General features: G+C 44.1%; 1 protein-coding gene across 1 annotated transcript in view; it reads left to right on the forward strand.

Annotated features, from left to right (window-relative positions):
• Positions 1 to 24529, forward strand: part of LOC126349011 (uncharacterized) — a 231270-nt gene that overhangs the window by 186105 nt on the left and 20636 nt on the right. The window contains exons 5-6 of the mRNA XM_050002405.1: positions 5826 to 5934; positions 19071 to 19252. Coding sequence (XP_049858362.1) covers positions 5826 to 5934; positions 19071 to 19252 — 291 coding nt within the window. The remainder of the gene's footprint in view (positions 1 to 5825; positions 5935 to 19070; positions 19253 to 24529) is intronic.

The following is a 24529-nucleotide window of genomic DNA, read 5'->3' on the forward strand; positions in this document are numbered from 1 at the left end:
GGTGCGGATTCAAGTGCTTAGCGAAGTGTTTCTATTTTTATATCTATTGTTTTCCATGTTTCTTACTTGAAGTTCCGAGAATGAAGTAGCGTGAAAACTAATGGCTTCGAAAACGGCAGGGAGACCGCTCAGGGTAGCCGTGCGGTCTTGGGCACCTTGCCACGGTTTGCGCGGCTCCCCCCGTCGGAGCTTCGAATCCTCCATAGGGCACAGTGTGTGTCTGTGTGTATGTGTGTGTGTGTGTGTGTGTGTGTTGTACTTAGCTTAAGTTAGTTTAAGTTGGATTAAGTAGTGTGTAAGACTAGGGACCAAGAACCTCAGCAGTTTGGTCCCATAGAACTTACGACAAATTTCCATTTCCAAAACGGCAGGGAATTCTACAAAATTACAAGCTATATTTGAAACAGGATGCTTTCCCGACGTGGATGGGGCTTGCGTACGAAGCGCCTGTAGCGAACAGGCCATTCAGGGAAAGGTTCCAATTCACAGGATAATCCTACCTACTGCCGACAGCAAGTCCGACAAGTTTCGTGAGTTCAGAGGAAGTACCGACAAAGCACACGAAGCTGAATAAGCCAAGAAAGAAAGGAAAAGAACAATGCTTTTCATCTGCTGTATTTGTCTGAACTGCAAATTCTTGGAAGATGTAGTAAGGCCATGTACTGAGCACGAAAGCAAACAAATTATTATTACACAGAATGACCTCAGAAGAATGTCCAAGTATCAGTTGTAAGCGCTGCGGAGTGTTGGTTCAAGGTCACAATTAATGAGTAACTCAAAACAGTTTTAGTTTGACGCTTGCGCGAGTACTGCTTTTTAGTTTTCCCGCTGACGGTGCCATATATGCAGCGTGACAGAGTATAAAGCGTTTTCTGTTTTCTGAAATTTGTTAAGAGCGAATCTATAATTTCAGTTCAACATGCGTTACGTTTAAAATTTAACTGTGATCCTCCAAGTGGAAAAACATCCGCCAATGGTAAAGTCAGTTCGAAACGAGCCTTGTGGGTGTAAAGGGAACACCAAAAGTGTCTAAAGAGCACGTTGACTGTATCAGAACATCTTACCTTCTTAGTCCTAAGAACTCTGCTCGGAAAGCACATCCTCAATTTGAGTGCCAAACACGATAGTGTGGACCGTTTTAAGAAAGAGTTTACACCCACAGTTGGTACATGCTTTAGAGCCAAATGGCTATTGTGCATGTTATAACTTTGCAAATGAAGTGTTGTAGAGGGAAGATGACCTTGTTGATCATATGTGTCCAGCGATAAGGTGACTTTTCTTATACGTGGAAAGGTTAATACCCACAATGTTCATTTCTGGGGGTCAGAACATCATCGCGAATCTGTACAATATCAAAGAGATTCCCCAAAATTAAACGTTTTCTGCGTTGTGTCTCAACTTCAAATGTACAGACTATTTTTCTTCGCTGAAGCTACAGTAACAGAGGTGGCTTATCTGGATACATTGCCAGAATGGTTCTTTCCCCAATTAAAAGTGAATCCGAATATTTATTTGTTAACAAGATGTAGTCCTTCCGCACTGGAATCTGTTTGTATGAATCTGGTTGAACTTTGAAGTTCTCGACCGTTGGCTTGGTTGTAATGCTCAATAACTCTTTTCCGCTGACGTCCAAGTTCACCAGATCATTCGGCATGCGGTTTATTTCCTATGGGGCTTTCTAAAGAATTGTGTCTGCGTTCCGTCACTACATAATGATTTGCCTGAGTAAACACGCGGATTTGAAGATGTGTGGAGGACATAGTAATAACCATCCCTGGCGGAGAGCAACGAGTGAAAGAGTTGAAAGCATGCAAGTCTCCAGGTCGTGATGGAAACACAATTCAGTTTTACAGAGTGTACCCTAGAGCAATGGCTCCTTACTTACCTTGCATTTGTCGCGAATTTTTCGCCTGTAGTAAAGTCCCAAGTGACAGAAAAATAGCGCAGGTGACTCCTGCGTGTAATAAGAGTGAAAGAAAGGACCAGCAAAAATACAGGCCAATATCCTTGACATTGGTTGCTGCAGAATCCGCCGGCTGCAGTGGCCGAGCGGTTCTAGGTCTGGAAGCGCGCGACCGCTACGGTCGCAGGTTCGAATCCTGCCTCGGCCATGGATGTGTGTGATATCCTTAGGTTACTTAGGTTTAAGTATTTCTAAGTTCTAGGGGACTGATCACCTCAGATGTTAAGTCCCATAGTGCTCAGAGCCATTTGAACCATATGAACCACCTATATGCCTCCTTCCTTTCGGATTGTACTTTAGAAGTTGCTTGGGCAGTATTCACCTATTATTCTATTTACATGTTGTTTCCACCTAGCTCTGTTCAAATGGTTAAAATGGCTCTGAGCACTATGGGACCCAACTTCTGAGGTCATCAGTCGCCTAGAACCTAACTAACCTAAGGACATGACACACATCCGTGCCGAGGCAGGCTTCGAAACTGCGGCCGTAGCGGTCGCGCGGTTCCAGACTGTAGCGTCTAGAACCGCTCGGCCAGTCCGGACGGCACCTAACTCTGTATTTAGTTATTTCTTCATTAATGCCATGTCCAGTTCACACCAAACTACTTCATTTTTAATTAAACCATTTTTTGTACAGCATTTCACTTTCTCTCTGTAGCTTTTGAAATTTTAATTTTTGAATATTTCTGAGTTTTTTAATTAAGTGTTCTCTTGACTGTTGCACATAATCCTTGAACTTTGTGTAGATTTTCTTCTATCATCGATATAGAAGATAAGCTCCTGATGATCGTCGGAGCATGCACTGCAGTATTGTGCCAAACTAACTTTCGCTATTAAAGGTGTATGAAGCAGCAAAGTAGGTTGTTATAAAATAGATAATTTAAATTTATTTGCTAGTGACTAAATAGCGTATTTCAGCACTTACTGATAACTGTCGCTTCTCAATTGAAATGTACTTCCAATACCGGGAGTCCATTTTAAAGGTCGCCAAGCGCATTTTCTCTTATTTTTGGGAGGATATTTGCAATTTCGTTTTTTCTTTGTGTAGTTGATATTAGCCCAAGTAAATACTGCTCATTACACCTATTACGCTACGCTCAGCGTCGAAGGAAAGCATAGGTATTTTTCCCATTACAAACAAAACTGATTTTAAGAAGGAATTTTACGTGACCATCCGATAAAGCGATCCCAAATTAGGGCCATGGATGTGTGTGATATCCTTAGGTTACTAAGGTTTAAGTATTTCTAAGTTCTAGGGGACTGATCACCTCAGATGTTAAGTCCCATAGTGCTCAGAGCCATTTGAACCATTTCTGCAGAATCCTCGAACATATTCTCAGTTCGAATATGGTACATGTCCTTGAGAGGAAAAAGCTTCTGTCCACGAATCAAAACGGTTTTAGAAAGCATCGCTCGTGTGAAATTTAGCTTGTCCTTTTCTCGCGCGATGTCCTGTGAACTATAGATGAGCAACAGGCAGATTCCATACTACTAGATTTCCGAATAGAGTTTGAATCGGTGCCACAATGTCGACTGTTAACGAAGGCAGAAGTATACAGAATAGGTTTCCACATATGTGTATGCCTTGAAGACTTCGTAAGTAACAGAATCCAATATGTCGTCCTCGGCGGCGAGTGTTCAGCAGAGATAGAATTACTGCCAGGAGTGCCCCAGGGAGGTGTGATAGGCTCGCTATACATAGATGGTCTGGCGGACAGGCTGGGTAGCAGTCTGCGGTTGTTTGCTTATGATTCTGTGGTGTACGGGAAGGTTTCGGCGTTGAGTGAACGTACAAGGATACAAGATGACTTAGACAAAAATTGTAGTTGGTGTAATGAATGGCAGCTCTAGATGTAGGAAATTGTAATTTAATGCAAATGAGTAGGAAAAACAAAGCCATGATTTTCGAATACAGCATTTGTAATGTGCTGCTCGACACAGCCAGGCTGCTTAAATATCTAGGCGCAATGTTGCAAAGAAATATGAGCATATAAGGATTGTATAGAGAAGGCGAATGGTCGATTTCGGTTAATGGGAGAATTGTAGGAATGTGTGGTACACCTATAAAGGAGACCGCATATAGGTCAAATAGTGCGAGCCGTTGTTGACTGCTCTTGAGGATCTGCACGTGGTCAGATTAAAGAAAGACAACGAAGCAATTCAGAGGGTGTCTGCAAGATTTGTTACCGGTAGGTTCGAATAAAAGGCAAGTATTGCGGAGATGCTTCGGAGGCTCAACGGTGCGTGCTTTTCGAGGAGCACTGTTGAGAAAATTTACAGAGCCGGCATTTGAGGCGGACTTCAGAACATTTCTACTGCCGCCGACGTTCATTTCGCGTGAGCACCACGAAGAGAAGATAACAAAAATTAGGGCTCTTGCGGAGGCATATAGGCAGTCGTGTTTTCCTCACTCTGTTTGCAAATGGAACACGAAAGGAATGGCTAGTAGTGGTACCAGGTATCCTCCGCCAAGCACCGTATGGTGGCTTGCGGAGTACGTATGTACGTATAGAAGTAGAGTTATTAACCAATGAGTGGGTAGAATTGGATTTTACGTTGGATGTATTCAGAGGCCCACATATAGAACATGTGTAAGAAAAACTAGTTAGGTTACCCTCAGTTTGTTGTGGTCTTTAGTCCAGAGACTGGTTTGACGCAGCTCTCCATGCTACTCTATCCTGTGCAAGCCTCTTCATCTCCTAGTACCTACTGCAACCTACATCCTTCTGAATCTGTTTAGTGTATTAATTTCTTTGTCTCCCTCTACGACTTTTACCCTCCACGCTGCCCTCCAATATTAAATTGGTGATCCCTTGATGTCTCAGAATATTTTCTACCAACCGATCCTTTCTTCTAGTCAAGTTGCGCCACAAATTTTTCTTCTCCCCTATTCTAGTCAGTACCTCCTCATTAGTTACGTGATCTACCCCTCTAATCTTCAGTATTCTTCTGTAACACCACAGTTCGAAAACTTCTATTCTCTTTTTGTCTAAACTATTTATCGTCCACGTTTCATTTACATACATGGCTACACTGCATACCAATACTTTCAGAAACGACTTCCTGACACTTAAATCAATATTCGATGTTAACAAATTTCTCTTCTTCAGAAACGCTTTCCTTGCCATTGCCAGTCTACATTTTATATCCTCTCTACTTCGACCATCATCAGTTATTTTGCTCCCCAAATGGCAAAACTCATTTAATACTTTAAGGGTGCCATTTCCTTATCTAATACCGTCAGCATCACCCGATTTAATTCGACCACATTCCATTATCCTCGTTTTGATTTTGTTGATGTTCATCTCATATCGTCCTTTCAAGACACTGTCCATTTCGTTCAGCTGCTCTTCCAGGTCCTTCGCTGTCTCTGACAGAATTACAATGTCATAGGCGAACCTCAAAGTTTTTATTTCTTCTCCATGGATTTTAATCACTACTCCGAATTTTTCTTTTGTTTCCTTTACTTTTTGCTCAATATACAGATTGAATAACGTCGGGGACAGGCTACAACCCTGTCTCACTCCCTTCCCAACCACTGCTTCCCTTTCATGCCCCTCGAATCTTCTAACTGCCATCTGGTTTCTGTACAAATTGTAAATAGCCTTTCGCTCCCTGTGTTTTACTCCTGCCACCCTCCGAATTTGAAAGAGAGTATGATGTAAAATTTGTTGTAAATAGTCTAAATTATACTGCTGTAGTACACCATTGAAAGTGGGGCATTCTTTTTCGGGTACCCTGTATTAATTTATGTTCTTTACTTTGACTAATGTTACAATGATGAAGCACGTGTGGAAACGTGACCCGGCGGTGCGTTCGGCGGCCGGTAGAAAGTGATGACGTGCTCGGTGTTTGCGTTGCAGTGAAGGGGCGCAGCCGGACACTGTACCGGTGCGGCGGCGCGCTCATCAGCAGTCGCTACGTCATCACGGCGGCCCACTGCGTCACCACGCTGCCGTCGGACTTCCAGCTGTGAGTATCGCCTTGCCGCTGTTGCAGCCTGCACGCTCACGCTTGATCTGTCGCGCTCTGTGACATTATTCGCTTGCTTTTCGTTGAAATCGTACCGCCACTCTACGAGGAAGCCGAACTCTCTAGCAGCCTCACACTTTCCTTGTAATCGATGTCCACGAACTGGTCTCGGAATACCCCACTGGTTCAGAAGGGAAATAAATGCTCTAGAATTCCCTTCTTTCTGTATACTGTTACCGTAGTCTGTTAATCGCACGCGTTACACAGCGTCAGTCGCGTAAGGCGTAATGCCCCTATTATTTCGTGGCCAGTTGAAGATATCGAAATGAGCTGTCGGCAAACAGTAGTACGTTAAGAAGCATGTAATTTTTGACATATAGACACTCATATCAGCTGAGATATTGTAGTAATAATTATTTTAAATGGAACGGCGTAGTTATTCTAACGGAATCCTAAAGATACTGAAAAGACGAGTACAACTATAGTCTGATTAAAATTAAATGATTGTTGACATTTCACGCGTTGGAGCTGGTTTCCTCCAATCACAGCGCTCATCGTCACGCCCGAACCGTTCGCCGTTGCCAAACTGCTACAACAGCTGGTCAGTTCATTTCGAATTCCTTGTCCGGCATTCTTTCTTGATGTGCTTGGATCCAGAATTTGGGGTCTGGCACTTTTATTTCGTATTTCATTATACATGATAACCACACCACAAACAATGCACGTTGCAAACAAAATACACGCGTTTCATACACATGATTGTAAACACTACTGCATACTTCTACATGGGACGCGATTCAGAGTCACACTTGCAGTTATAATCACAGATATCGACTCTTTTATGGCAGGCTTCGCCCGACATTGCATGAAACCGAGTTTTTGAAGGCTCCAATTCGTCACTGAGGCTGGATGAATATTGTGTCAAATATAACAACTCGTAATTGTAATTTAGCGCAATGGTTAGCGTATTAAATTTCCGTGTTGAAGATCGTAGATTCGAATCTCACTACATGTTGCGAAATTTTTTTATTTCTATATCTAATCAAGAGTCTGATTATCTTTTTTAATTAATTGGCTTAAATATAATTTCTTTATTTCTAATTCTTTGCCCCGTCATTTTCAGTATCATGCCGCCGATCAGTCATTGGTCACTTACAATTAGCTGTCGACAGAGCATTTCGCTTCTCCGACATACCAATATTGCTCCGCGTTACACATTAAGAGCAGTTGTGAAGTAAATGTAAATGTCCTGTGGCTAGGGCCTCCCGTCGGGTAGACTGTTCGCCGGGTACAAGTCTTTCGATCTGACGCCACTTCGGCGTCGATGGGGATGAAATGATCATGATTAGGACAACGCAACACCCACTCCCTGAGCGGAGAAAATCTCCCACCCAGCCGGGAATCGAACCCGGGCCCTTGGAATTGACATTCTGGTGCGCTGACCACTCAGCTACCGGGGGCGGACAGTTGTGAAGTGACTTACCGTGTTTGTGCGTTGCCTATCACAGAGCGGTAGCCAGCAGTCGGTGTGACAATACCGTAGCGGTAACTGACAGACGTCAACTATCAAGTTACTTTAAACGGACTATACATAACAGTGCGTTTCAAGAGGCATCCATACACATTATAAAAATGGCTGTTGATAAGTATTTACTCGTATGTGTGTTTTGTGTATTTACATACGTTCGACGTGTCCTCATAAACAACTGGGCTGATTTCAACCAAACTCAGTACACAGATTTCTTACTGTAAGGCAACAGTCGCTGTGGAGGGAAGAGCCACCTACCTGCCATATTTCAGGAAAATGCAAATGAGCGTATGACATCGTTGGCCAGGAGGCCCCTATACGAGGAAGTTCGGCCGCCCAGTGCAAGTCTCATTTCATTCGACGCCACATTGGTCGACATGCACGCCGGTGATGAGGATGAAATGATGATGAGGACTATACAGCACCCTGTCCACGAGTGGAAAAAAGTCTCCAACACGACCGGGAATCGAACCCGGGCCTGCTTGCATGGGAGGCGAGCACGTTACCACCCACCTAAGAAGGAAGACGTACTTCAGGAGATATGTCATAAACAAAGAGCTGCATAAAAAATGCCGCGTCATGCTTTTAGTTTACGTTTATTATCTTTCAGTTACTAACTCTATTCGCAACAAATTTTGCAAGCAACATTCACATGTACCTACAAAATTATGTCATGATAGCACATATAGTTCAGGAGATATAACTTCGTAAACACTGAGATGCGTGACAAACTGCGGCATTATGCATGACGAAACTTACTACGTCTTTGCTACTAACTCTATTCGCAACATATTTCGAAGACAGTATCCCCATATGACGAATTCCCTTACGCAAATAAATCATTGTACGACACATAGTTCAATAGATCAACACCGAGATACGTGAAAAAATGTCGCATCATGCACGAAGTTCGCATCCTCACGAAAAAGGAACCTTTACAGTCGAGTCAACTGAAGGAAACACTGACATCTGACAGCTTTCAACTGCGAAGAGCAAACGGCTATAATCTAATACGAAAACCGTCTATGGATTCATGAAAGGTGTTACAGTATAGAAATGTTTACAATATTGCGTTGTAGACACGTAAAGCAGCTGTTCCCAGTGAACAAAAACTGTCCGGGGGCATTGTTTCTTAATATTGATACCGTACTTGTACATTTGTACAGTATACGTATTTCTTTGTACGACTGTTTCATAATTTCGAAGATCCTTTCACGAATAAATGGAAATGCAAAATTTTCGATACAGTTCATTTTTTGTTTTCGTTTCTAATAGAAAATTGGCGAAATGAATACCTGGGCAATGCTGGGTTTGGAGCTGGTAGTAAATGTATTAGGAGGTGATAACCCTGAGTATTTCGAATAAAACATTGCATATTACATGTGTTCAATTACAGTTAGTGGCAGAGATGCTGTTCAAACCGGTACTGGCCCCGGTGGTCTCGCGGTTCTAGGTGCGCAGTCCGGAACCGTGCGACCGCTACGGTCGCAGGTTCGAATCCTGCCTCGGGCATGGATGTGTGTGATGTCCTTAGGTTAGTTAGGTTTAAGTAGTTCTAAGTTCTAGGGGACTGATGACCACAGCAGTTGAGTCCCATAGTGCTCAGGGCCATTTGAACCAAACCGGTACTCACAGATGGTGACAAACAAAGGCAAAGGAGTAAGTTCAAACTTGATTTTCATAAATTCCACTTCCGCCTTCAACGCACTGTCGAATTCTGTCAAAAACACTACGTCAGTCTTTCTGGGCTGTTCTTGATATTATTTTGTGAGGATACTATTGTTCATAGGCCGTACGATCAAATCGTTTCTTATGTTTACTGTTTGTTTGTGGACTTTTTCACCGTAGCCTTGCAACCGTCTCCACAAACAGAGATTCTAAAGAGGCAACTACTGCTGACCTTGGTGGCCAAGAAACGTGACCATTTTCGATGGTCCATCTTCCGGGAATAGTAGGTTTCGATGAAATATCAGCTGACGATTAGAAAGTGAAGAGACCCCGTCATGCTGGAAGAACAAACAAACCCTTGTAGCTGAAGTATCCTCTTCCAATAATGCAGGAAGCTCTTTTTCAAGAAGATCTAGGTAGAGTGGTCTCGTAAGACGATGCAGTAACATAACAGGCTAATCAGCTGATTGCCTATTACATTACGTTACAGAAAATTGTTCTTGAAAATGTCTCTCCACGAAGGTATGTGGGCTTCTGTCGGACAATTGATGTGAGTTACGATTGTTTTGATACCGCATGGCTTCATCAGCAAACAGTATTGATGTCCCTCTCGAAGATGTTTAATCCACTGTAAATAACAGGTAGATACATAAACCAAAAGCCTGGTAACTTGGGCACCAACACTGGAAATGTGAACATATCACTGTAACCAGCTATATCTCTTTAACCAATAATATTTGGACAACTGGAATGTTTTAATCGAATTAATCTATACTACCGCATCTAAAATGTTAAGTATTCCTTCTGAAACAACTTGTATATACCACTTCTTAACGTCGGCAATGAAGCATTCCTCAGAAGTGACGGAAGAACAGCTCTAAAATTGAGAGACGAGGTGTCCTTTATTCGACATTGCGATCCTGCGTATAAAAACAAAGCCTGATTTCATAGTCCACACCACTTCATCCTTGTCGGTGTTTACACCTTAGCAGTCTCCTGCCATTCAACTTCAGCTCATTTCTGAGGTTATTTTGCGAAAAGTTTCAACGCCAAAAATAATTATATTTGCTTCAATAATAGTATCATTTACCGAGGAGCTCGCTTCGATATAGTGAATTGATCGCGAAATAACATGGGTATTACTGTCAATGTCTTTATAGTCTTCATTAATAAATCCCTATGCTATAAGGGCTGACAAAAAAGCTTTCTTTTCGGGCGTTGCTTCAGCGTACTTGCAGTCCAGCGTGACGTTGATGCTGGTATATAAGCTCCTACATCTGGACAAAGGCTTTCGGGCGGAAACGTTTTCATCATCCCTTCTATCATGACGAGTCGCAGCTGTCATCAGGGATGTATCAGGGTGCTAAACACTAACATGTACTCTACTGGCCATTCAAATTACACAACCAGAAAGGATAGTAAATAAGGAAATTTTACATATCGTGCATAGTAAGAAGAAAACACGATTTAACTAAAGGTGATTTGTTGGGATACTGGGTGGAAAATGTACTGCATAAAGCTGTGGCCTCTGGCATCAAAAAGGAGTGTAATGTGGCTGGTCAACCAGTGAAACAGAACTTGACAGTTGGATAATGGTCATTCTGTGCTAATTTAATTATATGCATAGTTCATAATCTGCTAAGGCTGTCAAGCGGTAGCGTAGTAGTCTCTTCGCAAACCTTGACCAGAAGTTTTCAGTAGATGAGCAATCTGAACAGTGTACGGCACAGGATAAAAATGGAATACTCTGTTTGTCAAGGTAGGTCAACATATCACTGACAACATGCGGTCTTGTGTTGTCCTGTTGAAAGATAACATCATGGAGACTTCAAAGACAGAGCACAGCCACCGGTCTTAACACGTCAGAAATGTAACTTCTGCTGTCCAAATTACAGGATATACAAAGAAGAAATGATCCTTTAGGTATCCACTGCCATCCTATGCCGTCAGATGCAGCGCCAGTATGACGATTGTAAATGCAGTGTGGCAACGGCTCGGAGCCTCCACACGTAGGTAAGTCCATTGTGATGCAGAGCGCACAACCGACACTCATTTGAATGAAGACGTGGTGCCACTTCTGCATCCAGTGTTGTGGTTGGGTACGCCACTATCGAAAGGCCTCTCACTGATGCTGTCCGCAGCTCGTGGTCTCGCTGTCGCTTTCTCGCATCCCGAGCACGGGGTCCCGGGTTCGATTCCCGGCGGGGTCAGCGTTGGGTTGGGTTGTTTGGGAGAAGAGACCAAACTGCGAGGTCATCGGTCTTATCGGATTAGGGAAGCACAGAGAAGGACGTCGGCTGTGTCCTTTCAAAGGAACCATCCCGGCATTTGTCTGGAGCGATTTAGGGAAATCATGAGAAACCTAAATCAGGATGGCCGGACACGGGATTGAACCGTCGTCCTTCCGAATGTGTGTCCAGTGTGCTAACCACTGCGCCACCTCGTTTGATCGGGGTCAGGGATTTTCACCTGCCTCGAGATGGCTGGGCGTTTTTGTTGTCCTGAATATTTCATAATAATTCATGAAAGTGGGGAGATTGGACTGAGCAAAGGTTGGGAATTCGTACGGGCGCTGATAACCGAGCAGTTGAGCGCCCCATAAACCAAACATCATCATAATCACTGATGCTTCATCAGCTGTCAACGTGCTGATAGTCCGTGGTGCTTACGTGGTGCTCCAGACGTCGTCGCACTGTCAAGCCCATTTCATGAGTCAAGGTGCGTGATTTGGCTGCTGCAATACTGCGCGGGCGATTGAACAATGTGTTCCCTTTCTGGCACTGGTCGCGTGGGCCGCTAAGATCTCACATATAATTGAGTACCCTGAAACCATCGATTCGACATTCGGACGGCACTCGTGGTATCCCAACCAACACGAGCAGCAATATCATAAACCACGATAAACCACAGTCTCAGTAGGCCAAGGTCCTTCTGCTATCCAATTGTGGGACGTGCTGGTCTACGATGTTATACGATGTAAAACACGGTCTTCTCACAAACAACAGTCATTCAGATGCGATTTCGAATGAGAAACCCTCTGTGAAATCTTTCCTAATACGTACAATGGAGTTGATGTTACTCACACCTACATACATATCGGAGCCTGTGGACCGATCGACTACCTACCTCGGCTGATACTACGGTGTCAAGGCTGCGGACGGAAGAGTGTGCACTGTGGGCTATTGGGGGCTTTCGGCATCGCGCCGGTGGAGGCACCGCGCTTGGGATATATCCGATAGACAGAACTATTAAGTATCCCACGGCAACGTATTGGCTGGAAACTGGCAGACCAGACAAAGTGAGAGGCCTCTTTGAGGAGAAGATACAGACCTTGAGAGAGCTCAGAACCTGGAGAGCGAATTGATGGCAAAAGGAGTGGAATAAGTATGAAAAGGCCCGTAGAGTAGTTGCATTTTTCCCCAATGTCAGGCAGTAATGAAACATGTCAATAACAACCAGGGCATGTTTCATCTCTTAACCGGCCATTTGTCATACCCCACGCATTTGCGGCACGTAAATCAAGGTCAAGAGGTTGATCGTGCCTGTGGAGAAGCAAAGAGAGAGAGAGAAGCCTCAGAACACGTTTTTCTCTGGTGCGCGTTCAGTAAGTAGTGCAACATATATTTTTTCTCAGCCAATTTGAGTTGCAAAACTTCGGAATTGGGGGGCATCGTTGAATATTCCCGCTTCAGCCCCTATATTTTCATGAAGTTCCGATGTCTGGTGGCGCTATACGAAGCCTTTAAAAAGACGTATGTAACCGAGTTGCGTTCCAAGCACAGAGCTGTCATTGAGTTTCTTTTGTGGAAAAATCACAGCTTCGCAGATACTCATAGGCGCTTGCAGACTGTCTACGAAGATCCGGCAGTGAACAAAAGCTCGGTGAGTCTTTGGACGAAGCGGTTGTCATCACCGTCGTACGGTCGCGCAGTCCCGTCCTATCTCCTGCGTGCCAGCCGGCCGCACACATCTCTGACTCCTGCAGTGTCGGAACGTGCGGACACTCTCATTCGAGGTGACCGACGCACCACAGTCAGACACACGCTGCACAACTGGACGTCTTTGTTGGTGGTGCTGACACACTGGTCCACCATATGGGGTAGTCAAAGGCGTGTGCCCACCGGCTTCCTCGCCGCCGTAAAGAGCAACGAAGGACTACCTGTGCGGGATTGCTTGCGCGTTACGAGGCATATCGTGACAGTTTTTTTGTCGAACATCGTCAAAGAGGGTGAAACATGGGTTTATCACTTTGAGCCGGAAACAAAACGGCAATCCATGGAGTGGCACCACACCACCTCTCTCCTCCGAAGAAAAAGTTCAAAGCTGCACCCTCAGCCGGCGAAATCAAGGCGACGGTCTTCTGGAACTCTGAGGGGGTTATTTTACCGGAAACTTAAGTGTGATTTGCTGAGTATTGTTCTACACTCAGGAAATTGAAGAAACGACTTCAGCGTGTTCGTCGCCACAAAAATGCAAACGCACTTCTCCTCCGTGATAACGCAAGGCCCCGAAAGACCGCGCACCCGAGAGAATTTCACAAAACTTCATTGGAGTGTTCTTGTTCATCCATCCTAGTGTCCGGATCTCACAGCTTCTGACTTTCATCTGTTTGGACCAGTGAAGAAAGCAGTACGTAGATGATGGGGAGGTTACTGGTACAGCACGACGTTGACCGCGACGCCGAGCAGTAGAGAACCATGCGGGCATACAGACAGGTGGCGTAGTGAACGGAGAGTATGCTGAAAAATTGTGTTTTGCAGCCAAAAGGGTGGGGAATAATATGGTGCACTGGAAAACTGAATAAAATAAACCTGCTTTCAGAAAAAAAGACGTGTTCTATTACTTAAGAAGCCCATCGTATATTGCCCCGTGGCTGTCAGCAGAGACGACTAGCACACTCACAAGACGACGTAAAACAATTTAGAGGTCAGACCTTGTGGACAAAGCTCACCGACTCTGCAGACAATACCTAGAGCGCTGCATAAAGAGTGCTTGCAACAGCGCCGGGCATACAAGCAGCAACGGACGCAGGCGACCAATGAGTCCACAGACAATACTAGCGAGACAAACGACAGTGGCAGCGGTGGCAGATTAGATGACAGCGACACCGGCAATGACACACAACCATAGAATAAGTACTAAACGCATGGTCACCAGGGTGTTACGAAAACAAGTGTTTATTTGACATTAATGTTAGATTGTAAGACGACTCTAGAAACAGAGGACAGCACTCGCTGCTGTATAGAATAACCTAAGCCAGATGTAGGCTAACGCCATCTGAGGACGACGAGATCAAAATATTGCTGAGGTCCTCGCTCTCTGATGGAGAGTACCGACACGTGGGGTAGTGGCTGACTAGGGGCGAGAGTCTCGATTATTTTCTGAGGTACTCGCTAATCCTCAGCATGGGTGGTGGCATTCTTTAAATCAGAACACTTTCTTACCTTCATATTTTCCTGCCTTCTTAATACATAATTTTAGCGTTTCCGTGTCCCAGTTAGCACTAATTTCCCAAGTATGCTACAACTTTGTAAAAATGCTAAGAAATTCAATAAGTTTTATATTATGTATATGTACAATTTAATACTGTGATAACAAGACTGTCTTACAAGGGGATCATACAAGCTCTGCCACGCCGATTTGACTCATATTGACAGGTTGCGTAGAACATGATTAGGACTACAAAATGTAAACAGGAAAACTCTCTACAGTTTTCGAGAAAATCGAGTTAGAAAATGGTACGCGTGCTTATTTATATCTGAGTCGTTGCTTATATCCGCAGACGCTGCAGTCGATCGAGTAAGCACTTAGTTTCAAAAGCGCGGGATCTCAGGATGAAATCTCGCTCCCGATACTTTTTTTCATTCTTGCGTAATTCTAACGAAAGATTTATTATGACTGCAATATATCGATATTTAATGATTAATTTATTATTTTCAAAATCTTTGTCCTGATGAAGACAAAAGGTGTTTTGTTAAGAGAGTGGAAACAGGGGATACACGAGAACTTGCAATCAGATTAGTTTGGTCATTTTCTCTGTGTATTTGTGACGATTACAATGTGTAAGCTATGTTACACTACACGAATCAAGATGATACTGATCATAGAAAAATAAAATGGGAAATAATAATTTTTGTGGCATACAGCACACGTAATGACTGCCAAATTTTTGCATCTGCACAGTTTTATCGATGTGTCTATTGCAAAATAAACTTGGTTTACATTCATAAACGCCTCTCTTTCATCACGCAATTTGGCGGCGTACCGCGTGTACTGAAATGTATCATCGATTACCTGCGCAGACAACTGGTGATGTTTGACTTGTATTTTTATATAAATCTTCAAATGTTCAAATGTGTATAAATTCCTAAGGGACCAAACTGCTGAGTTCATCGGTCCCTAGACTTGAACACTACTTAAACTAACTTTAACTTAGGCTGAGAACGACACACACACCCCCGCCCGGAGGAGGACTCGAACCTCCGGCGGAGGGTATAAATCTTCTCTAGAAGATCTCTCGCAAGGCTCCACCAGCGGAGTATATTGACAGATCCCTCTCCATCATCGTTCGAATTCTGGTAACTTCACCCTCTCCACGAATCAAGGAGAAAAATAAATAGTTCTTCTCTCTCAGATATGGCTTCATGACGGCGGACAGAAAATTCTTGTGTAGTGTTATTGTGAGTTTGCTGGACGTTGCAGATATATTTACATGCTTACTCATCAACTGATGTTTTCACCTTTGGTTTAAATGAGCCCTTTTTTGAAGCATAAAAGTAATAAATGAATCATTAAATATTTAATTTGCACAGATGTTAGACTTGCATAGGAATGAAAAAATGTCACGGCAGCGAGATTCGATCCTGACACATGCTTATGAAACTACGCGCTTACTCGCTTGGCTGCGGACTCTTCGATTACCAGCGACTGCACGAAGTATATACGCGTGTCTAAAATATTCTAACCCGATTTTCTCGGGAGCGGTTGAGAGCTGTTTCTGCCTGTCTACAGTCTTAGTAGTGCCCTACACATCCTGTCAATATTAATCAAATCGGTGAGGGGAAGTTCTTACGATCATCTTGTTAGTCACTAGGTGGCAAGTAATCTGTCAACGTCAGCGAATAAAATAAAAGTAAACAAATAATTAATAAAACATGTAGTACACTTCATCCGAATCGACGTCGCTGTACGCGCCTTTACGGCGCTGGAGTGTACGGTGACCAGTCTAAAGTATGTGTAATTTAGGGGTCACCAACCTTTCTGGGACCACTACCCCTAAGTGCAGTCAGGTGTTAGGTAATAACCCACCCCACGACCACCGTCTGTCACCACCATCTTCGACATTAGCGCCTAATTAAACTGCAGAATGAAAATGAGTTTTTTTTGAACATTTTTATTATTAAAATGACAAAAGACAAATGATGTTTAATTTTTTGTAGGTGTTTTATTTAACAACGAACTAATGCGTTATTGAGACAATTGGCACTGATTATTTCTGACAACCTTTTTTAGTACATAATGATGCGATTCTCAGTGGGTCGCGAATGCTGCCTACAGGACCTGCTGAGATAAAAAATCTGACTATCTGCATTGAGGGTAGACGATTGTTACAAAACGTGTTTGCCCTGCAGCACTCCTCTCCCTAATGATAATTGATTCATCCCGGCCCTGTATCCCCATTTAAAATTAAACGAGTTAAAATGTGGACTGTACATTTAGTGGCGAGGAACTGGTAGAAGTAAAGCTGTGAGGACGGGGCGTGAGTCGTGCTTGGGTAGTTCAGTTGGTAGAGCGCTTGCCCGCGAAAGGCAATGGTCCCGAGTTCGAGTCTCCGCCCGGCACATAGTTTTAATCTGCCAGGAAGTTTCAAATCAGCGCACACTTCGTTGCAGAGTGAAAATCTCATTCTGTACACCTAGTGTTTGTAAATCACTTGATTGTTGGACTCCTTACTTCTGAAATGGCGGGAATTGGAAGACTTCAGGCTGGCAACCCTACTGTGTCTAACCATTGCCACCAATAATAATAATAATAATAATAATAATAATAATAATGTTGAGAAGTCTTTATCATCTTCATCTCATCCACATCGACGCGCAAGTCGCCGAAGTGGCGTCAACTCGCACCAGGCGACCGGTCTACCCGACGGGAGGCCCTAGCCACACGGCATTTCATTTCATCAGTATTAATAATGATAACAATGTGTAGGCCCCACATCAATGTAGTAACTATTACATAGTTATTGTTGTGCTGCGCTACCAATCATTTCATTTATCTATTGCGAAGTAAATAATGAAACAATTTACAATCCATTTTGGGAACTATCTGTAACTCGGAGAGCCGGCCGCGGTGGTCTCGCGGTTCTAGGCGCGCAGTCCGGAACCGTGCGACTGCTACGGTCGCAGGTTCGAATCCTGCCTCGGGCATGGATGTGTGTGATGTCCTTAGGTTAGTTAGGTTTAAGTAGTTCTAAGTTCTAGGGGACTGATGACCACAGCAGTTGAGTCCCATAGTGCTCAGGGCCATAACTCGGAGAAACCATTTTGGTAAGATGTTTAAGATATTTCAGCATGTGTCTCTGTCTCAATTTTACTGTCACAGAATGGTGGTACAAAGTACAGAAACGTGTGTACTGAGTGGACTATGTGAAGAAGATGTTGTTCATACATTCGTTTTACAAACTGTAACATTCACCACATTGTGTCGCATGTTAATGCTAGTATCTGAAAAACAAATTTAGTCGTTGGGAAAAGTTAAAATAGGAGTAATATTTTAAAAATAATTTAGTTCCGTGACCGAAACACGACTGAACCCTTTTGCTTTTACCTCTCTAAAAATGTCATTTTACTCTTGAAGGGGTAACCACTTCCAGTTTGCGAACCACTGCTAATTCAGTTGCTAACAAGTGTCTAGTTGTTGTGAAATATGGGAAGCTCGGTGAACTTGTCAAAAGCTAATAGTTTTCAGTTAATGGGCGTACGTACGAGGGTAATCCCAAAAGTAAGGTCTCCTATTTTTTTATAAGTACATAGACCTGTTTATTGCTACAATGGTTTCAGTTTACAGCTACTTTTCGACATAATCACCATTTCGTCGATGCACTTTTGTAGAAGGTGTGGCAGTTTTTGTATGCCCGTGTCATAGCAGCCGCCATGCTGTTCAGAAAGTTATGACCTTCTTCTTTCACCTCGTCGTCGGTGCTGAATCGCTTTCCGGCCAAATGTTCGTTTAACCTAGGGAACTGGGCACCAAGTCAGGACCATAGGATGGGTGGGTGATTATGTTCCACTGAAATCCGTTGCCGCATGTGGTCCTCAGTCAGCATGCGTGGCACCCATCTCGCGCACACCTTCCGGTAGTTCAATGTTTCCGTTAAAATCCTGTGAGCGGTGCTTCGGGAAACCTCAGGATCCAACGTGCAGGGATCATCCATGGTGATCCGCCGACCTTCACGCATGCTTTATCAACCTTCAACACTGTCTCCTCAGAAACTGACGGTCTCCCGCTCCTTTGTTCGTCCTGAATTTCGGTGCGACCAGCTGCAATCTCTCTACACCACTTACGACCATTTTTGATATCCATGAACGACTCACCATACACTTCCGTCAATTGGCGACGGATTTCAATCGGCGCAGCGCCCTTTGCGTTCGAAAACCGAATAACTGCGCGCAATTCGCACTTGGCGGTAACATCCAACGGGTGCTCCATTCTCAACGGCTGCCAAGCCAAGACTGAGCGCCTCAGCGCGGCATGCGCATGTTTACACACAGCGCGTGAAGCTATCATCGTAACAGTGTGACCAACTGCCACACAAACAGAGTTCTGTACTTATAAAATAATAGGATACCTTACTTTTAGGATTACCTTCGTATTTGTCAAAGTTCAAGGTGGTGTTCATGGAGGTCTGGAGTGCAGTGCGTGTGTGTTTGTGCGTTGGCAGGAAGGCGGTGCGGCTGGGCGAGGTGGACGCGCGCGGCGACCCGGACTGCGACGAGGTGCAGTGCGCCGAGCCGGTGCAGGACTTCGCCGTGGCCGCCGCCGCCGTGCACCCGCAGTACAACTCGCCCAAGTTCCGCCACGACGTGGCGCTCGTCCGGCTCGACCGCGAGGCGCGCTTCTCAGGTTAGTCTCAGCTGGCAGCGCTGCCGACTTCGAGGTATCCAGGAACCAGCTGCGCGGTCGGCCTCCATTCTCATAGTTTATCGCTGTCGCAATTGTCTTCCGAAGAGACCGTCACTTCTGATTCCAATTTTGCTCCCTGCAACATCAACGTAAACAATGATCATTTGATTAGCATGCATGTAGGTATAGATACCGTCGTCAAACAGCACAGAAGTTATGCGACTCACAGGTCATCATTCTAACCAATGTTCGAGTCGCTACATTTACGTACTCGTATGCGCTTAGATACGGTTTTTCGTATATCAGTTTCCTAATACCTGTTTCTGTTGGTCAGGCAATCATCATAGGTCGTACCACTCGCTCCTTCCAGCTCCTGGATTTCTCCCTTAACATCTGCGCCCGTCATGTCCGCCTCACCCCCACCCTCACCTACCTTGGCCTCACCATTGACCGTCACCTCACCCGGATCCCTCATCTCCACTCCATCCAATCCAACGCCCACAACCGCCTCCGACTCCTCAAACTCCTCTCTGGCCGGACATGGGGGTTGCACACCTCTACCAACCTCCACACCTACAAATCCTTAATCCGTCCCATCCTCTGTTATGCCAGTCCCACCTGGACATCTGCTCCCCCCCCCCCCCCCCCAAAAAATTCTATAAGTCCCTCCAGATCTTCGAGCATCATGCACTCCGCCTCGCCTTCTGTATACGCCTCGTGTCCCCCATGTGAATCCTCTATGACCTCATTCCTTTCCCCCATCTGCTCCTATTCCTTGAACATATCCACATACTCTACACCTCTGGCCGCCTTGCTCCCCCTCACCCCCTGGGTTGCTCCTCTCCTCTCCCGTCCTCGCCCCCTGCCATGCCTTCACTGTTGTGTCCCGCCTACCCTCCATCTCTACACCCTTCACCTCCTTTCCCAAGGTGGTTTTAATCAACTCCCGGATAATGCCCTCTCTCCCTCCATTTATCCCTCCTATCAACTCTGATCCTCACCCGCCTCCTTTCCTCCGCCCTTTCCCTGGGCTCCTTCTTCCCCCCTCCCCGTTCTGTCCTGTGTTTCTCCCTGCCTAACCTCTCCCTACCTCCCTTCTCCCCCCAAGTCCTTTTGTCTTCCCGTCCTCTGCCTTCACCAGTCCCTGTCGCGTCTGCCCACCACCCCCCACTCCTCTTATGGGTCCTCAACCTCCATTGGCTCCTTTCCCCCTCCCCCATCGCTTTTCCTCAACTTGCCCCCTTTTTTATTTTCCCATCATCTGACCAGTTTCCCACCACCTGCTCTCGGCTGTGGTATGTCATATTTTAGTGCAGTGTTCCAGTGACTGTTCAGTGTTGTTTCGTCTTTTTCCGTGTTGTGAACAGAAACCATGCTATCGCTGGGTGTGAATTTTATGTCTTTTGCGAACAGAAACCAGACTGTCGCCGTGTTTTTTAATTGTCTGTCTATTATTTTACCTGTCTGTTTCATATGTATTTTATTAGCACGTTCATCCCTTTGTTCTCTGTTTTAAGTTACACAATTTTTTCACCATGTTACCCTTCGTCTCAGATTTTGTCGCCTGTTTTCATTATATATTATCTTCTCCTTTTTTTAAAAAAACAAAGTCTGTAGGCTGAAGAGCGGCATCCTAAGCTGCTGCCAGCCCGCCCCCTTCGGGGGGAATCGAAATTCAATAAAGAAAAAAAGTTTCTGTTGGTCTAGTATTGTTGTTCCTGAGGTTGTCAGTGTGAAGACTGGTTTGATGCAGCTTTCAACGCTGTTTTGTCCTGTGCAAGCCGCTTCATCTCTGCATAACTACGACATACTCCATCCACTTGAAACTGTTTACTGTATCCAAACCTTATTCTCCCCCTACAATTTTTGCACTCCAGACATCCCTACATTGCCGGCCGCGGTGGTCTCGCGGTTCTAGGCGCGCAGTCTGGAACCGTGCGACTGCTACGGTTGCAGGTTCGAATCCTGCCTCGGGCATGGATGTGTGTGATGTCCTTAGGTTAGTTAGGTTTAAGTAGTTCTAAGTTCTAGGGGACTGATGACCACAGCAGTTGAGTCCCATAGTGCTCAGAGCCATTTGAACCATTCAACCATCCCTCCATTACTGAATTTGACGATACATTGGTGCCTCAGGACGTGTCCTACAAACCGATCGCTTCTCTTAGTCAAATTGAGACACGAGTTCGATCCAGTACCTCTTCATTACTCATTCCATCCTCTCATCTAAGTTTCAACTTTCTTCTGTAGCACTACGTTCAAACACTTATCTTCTTGCTTACTTATTGTCCATGTTTCGCTTCCGTAAAAGGCTAATCTCAATTCACATATCTTCAGAAAAGACTTCCTGAAACCTAAATTTATATTCTACGTTTAGAAATCTCTTTTTTATCAATTGAAGACATAAAGTTTGAAAATGAGTAAGTGATCATATTTTGGCACTTAATTTTACAAGTCCCTCTTGATCACACAAACTTCTAAATTTCACTATTACCGCTTTCGGCTACTACCATCTTCAGATCCTAAAATATTCTGATGTAGTATCAACGTGAAACTAAACATGTAGGGTACATAGCAAGTGCACTTACTGTGTACCTACATGCTTAGTTTGACGTCGATATTACATCAGAATATTTTATGATCTGAGGATCGCAGTAGCGAAAACCGGTAATAGTGAAGTGTAAACCGCGCGGAATTAGCCGGGCTGTCTAATGGACTGTTCTGCTGGTCCCGGCGGAGGTTCGAGTCCTCCCTCGGGCGTGGGTGTGTGTGTTTGACCTTAGGATAATTTAGGTTAAGTAGTGTGTAATCTTAGGGACTGATGACCTTAGCAGTTAAGTCCTATAAGATTTCACATGCATTTGAATATTTTTTTGAAGTGTAATTGTGTGATCAAGGCGGACCTGAAAAATAAAATCTCTTTTTCTTTTTTTCAAAACGCTTTTATTCCTATTACAAGATGGTTCAAAATGCTCAAAGCACTATGGGACTTAACATCTGAGGTCATCAGTCCCCTAGACTTAGAACTACTTAAATCTCACTAACCTGAGGACATGATACACATCCATCCCCGACGCAGGATTCGATCCTGCGGCCGTAGAAGCAGCGCGGTTCCGGACTGAAGCTCCTAGAACCGCACGTCCACAGCGGCCGGCTTCCTATTACAAATCAACATTTCACACCCTCTCCACTTCGACAATCTCCAGTTATTTTGCTGTTCAAACATCGAAACTCATCGACCTCATTTAGTGTCTCGTGATCTAAGTAGGTTGTATCATCATCGCGATATTTCATTCCACTACATTCATTCACTCTTGTATTACTATTGTTAATATCCCTCTTATAACCTCTTTTCAAGACATTATCCGATCCTTCCAACTGCTCTCGCTGTTAAAACTCTAATATCAAGTCTGGAAATGTAGGTTTAGTTGCTGGATTTCAGCTTCCACAACCGATTTTATGTCCATGTGAATGGACTGCGATGGAGTTCCTAATCGGTGGTTAGGTTGTTACCTGCTTATTAAAGAGCTGGTAAGTAACAACGAAGTGATTTTCTGTGTGTTGAAGGAATGTTGAACTGATTAGAAAGTTATCCATTTCCCATATTTAAACTAAGGGAAGAACATTTCATCCTTATTAAAAAAAAGACATGTCTAAATTATTATCTTATATTAGCAAACTCGATCTACTTGCTAATAGCCCCAAATCCTTTGTAGTTGGCTATTTGAAACATTCTAAACTCACTGCATTTCTTATGGCAAAGTGTCTCAGAGACAGTCTTCATCTGGCGATAAAATATTTGCTATTCTGTGCATAGGAAGAGTAATGTATTTTTAATCATTCGAAAGTTTTCTAATCATCCCAAGCCTTGAAAAATGTGCGGTACAATAATACACCGCCAGTCATCCCCTTAAAGAACACGCATGACATAGGTACGTGTAAGGAAACAGATTCCAGCCTATTGATTCAAAAGGATAAGATTTCTAAATATCTTTTTTGAAACAATTTCCTCCGCTTCCCCTAACAGTTCAGGGACATCCATCAGAAAATTGTACTGTTTTCATTTAAAATATTATGATTGTACTGATGAGATATTTAATTTCGTGTACAGTTTATACGAACAAGCAAAACTGCCCAGAGATTTCTAAAAGAAATATTATGTTACCCAGTCCCAAATTCCATAAGCTGTGAATACTACAGAACTCTGAGTCTGTTTGTTCATGCACCTGAAGTAATATCGTCAACTGTACCAGGCCGCATAGAGCAGGAAGTTGGAGCTTTGCTCTCAGAAGATCACTTTCTATACTGGAAAAGCAACTCTGTATTAGCAACTGCAAAGGAATCTAACAGGTCTTGAAACTAGCAAGAACTAACTATAAAGATCGAAGAATAACATGGAATTTTTACCAAAGTGGAGCAGTTATTGTGGTCTTGATGGAAGGACAAAGCAACAAGAAGAGCAGAAACGAAAAAGCGACAGACAAGACAGTGCATTATCAGCGATTGCCTTTACCTGTGCGTAGTAAAGGCACTTTAAAAAGTCAGAGATGTCTAACAGATATACTAATACATGACCAAAGAAAAAAAATGTGTTGAAATGTGCCAGTGATGTAGCAGTCCCAGCTGAAAGTGCAGAAGATATTGAAACAGTGTTAGTTAAAATGGGATGTTGAATATCGTCGAAGTACCATTGTGCTGTAAGGGTGTCACGGATGGCAACGTCTGTGCTGGTAATTGGGGCCCTGTTCGAAGCGGGACTCATAACTGAAGACAGTTATATTCCAGTCAACGAGATTCCAGGGTGAAGCCGTGTCTGGAGACGCCACAGACACCAACCTGACCTGATGTACGGGCCGACAACAAGGAGTGGTGCTATGGCGTGTCAGTTTATCTCATGGACCTCCTTGGTCGTCACTAGTGGCACCCTTACAGCACAACAGTACGTCGACGATATTCATCGCCCTGTTTTTGTGCTCTTCTAGCCAAGCAATCCTGGCCTTATATTACAGCAAGATAATACCCTTCTGCACACGGCGAGAGTTTCTACTGTTTGTCTTCGTGCTTAACAAACGCTACCTTGATCAGAAAGTAGCCGGAGTCTCTCCAATTGAAAACGTTTGTTACATTATGGGCAGGGCCTTACAAATAGCTCGGGGTTTTGACGATCTAATGCGTCAACTGGACAGAATATGGTACGATATCCCTCAGGAGGAAATCCAACTCTGTCATCAATGCCACACCGAATAACTGTTTGCGTAGGGGCCAGAGTGGCAATCGCCT

Source organism: Schistocerca gregaria, chromosome 1, assembly GCF_023897955.1.
Source record: "Schistocerca gregaria isolate iqSchGreg1 chromosome 1, iqSchGreg1.2, whole genome shotgun sequence".
Lineage (NCBI taxonomy): Eukaryota > Metazoa > Arthropoda > Insecta > Orthoptera > Acrididae > Schistocerca > Schistocerca gregaria.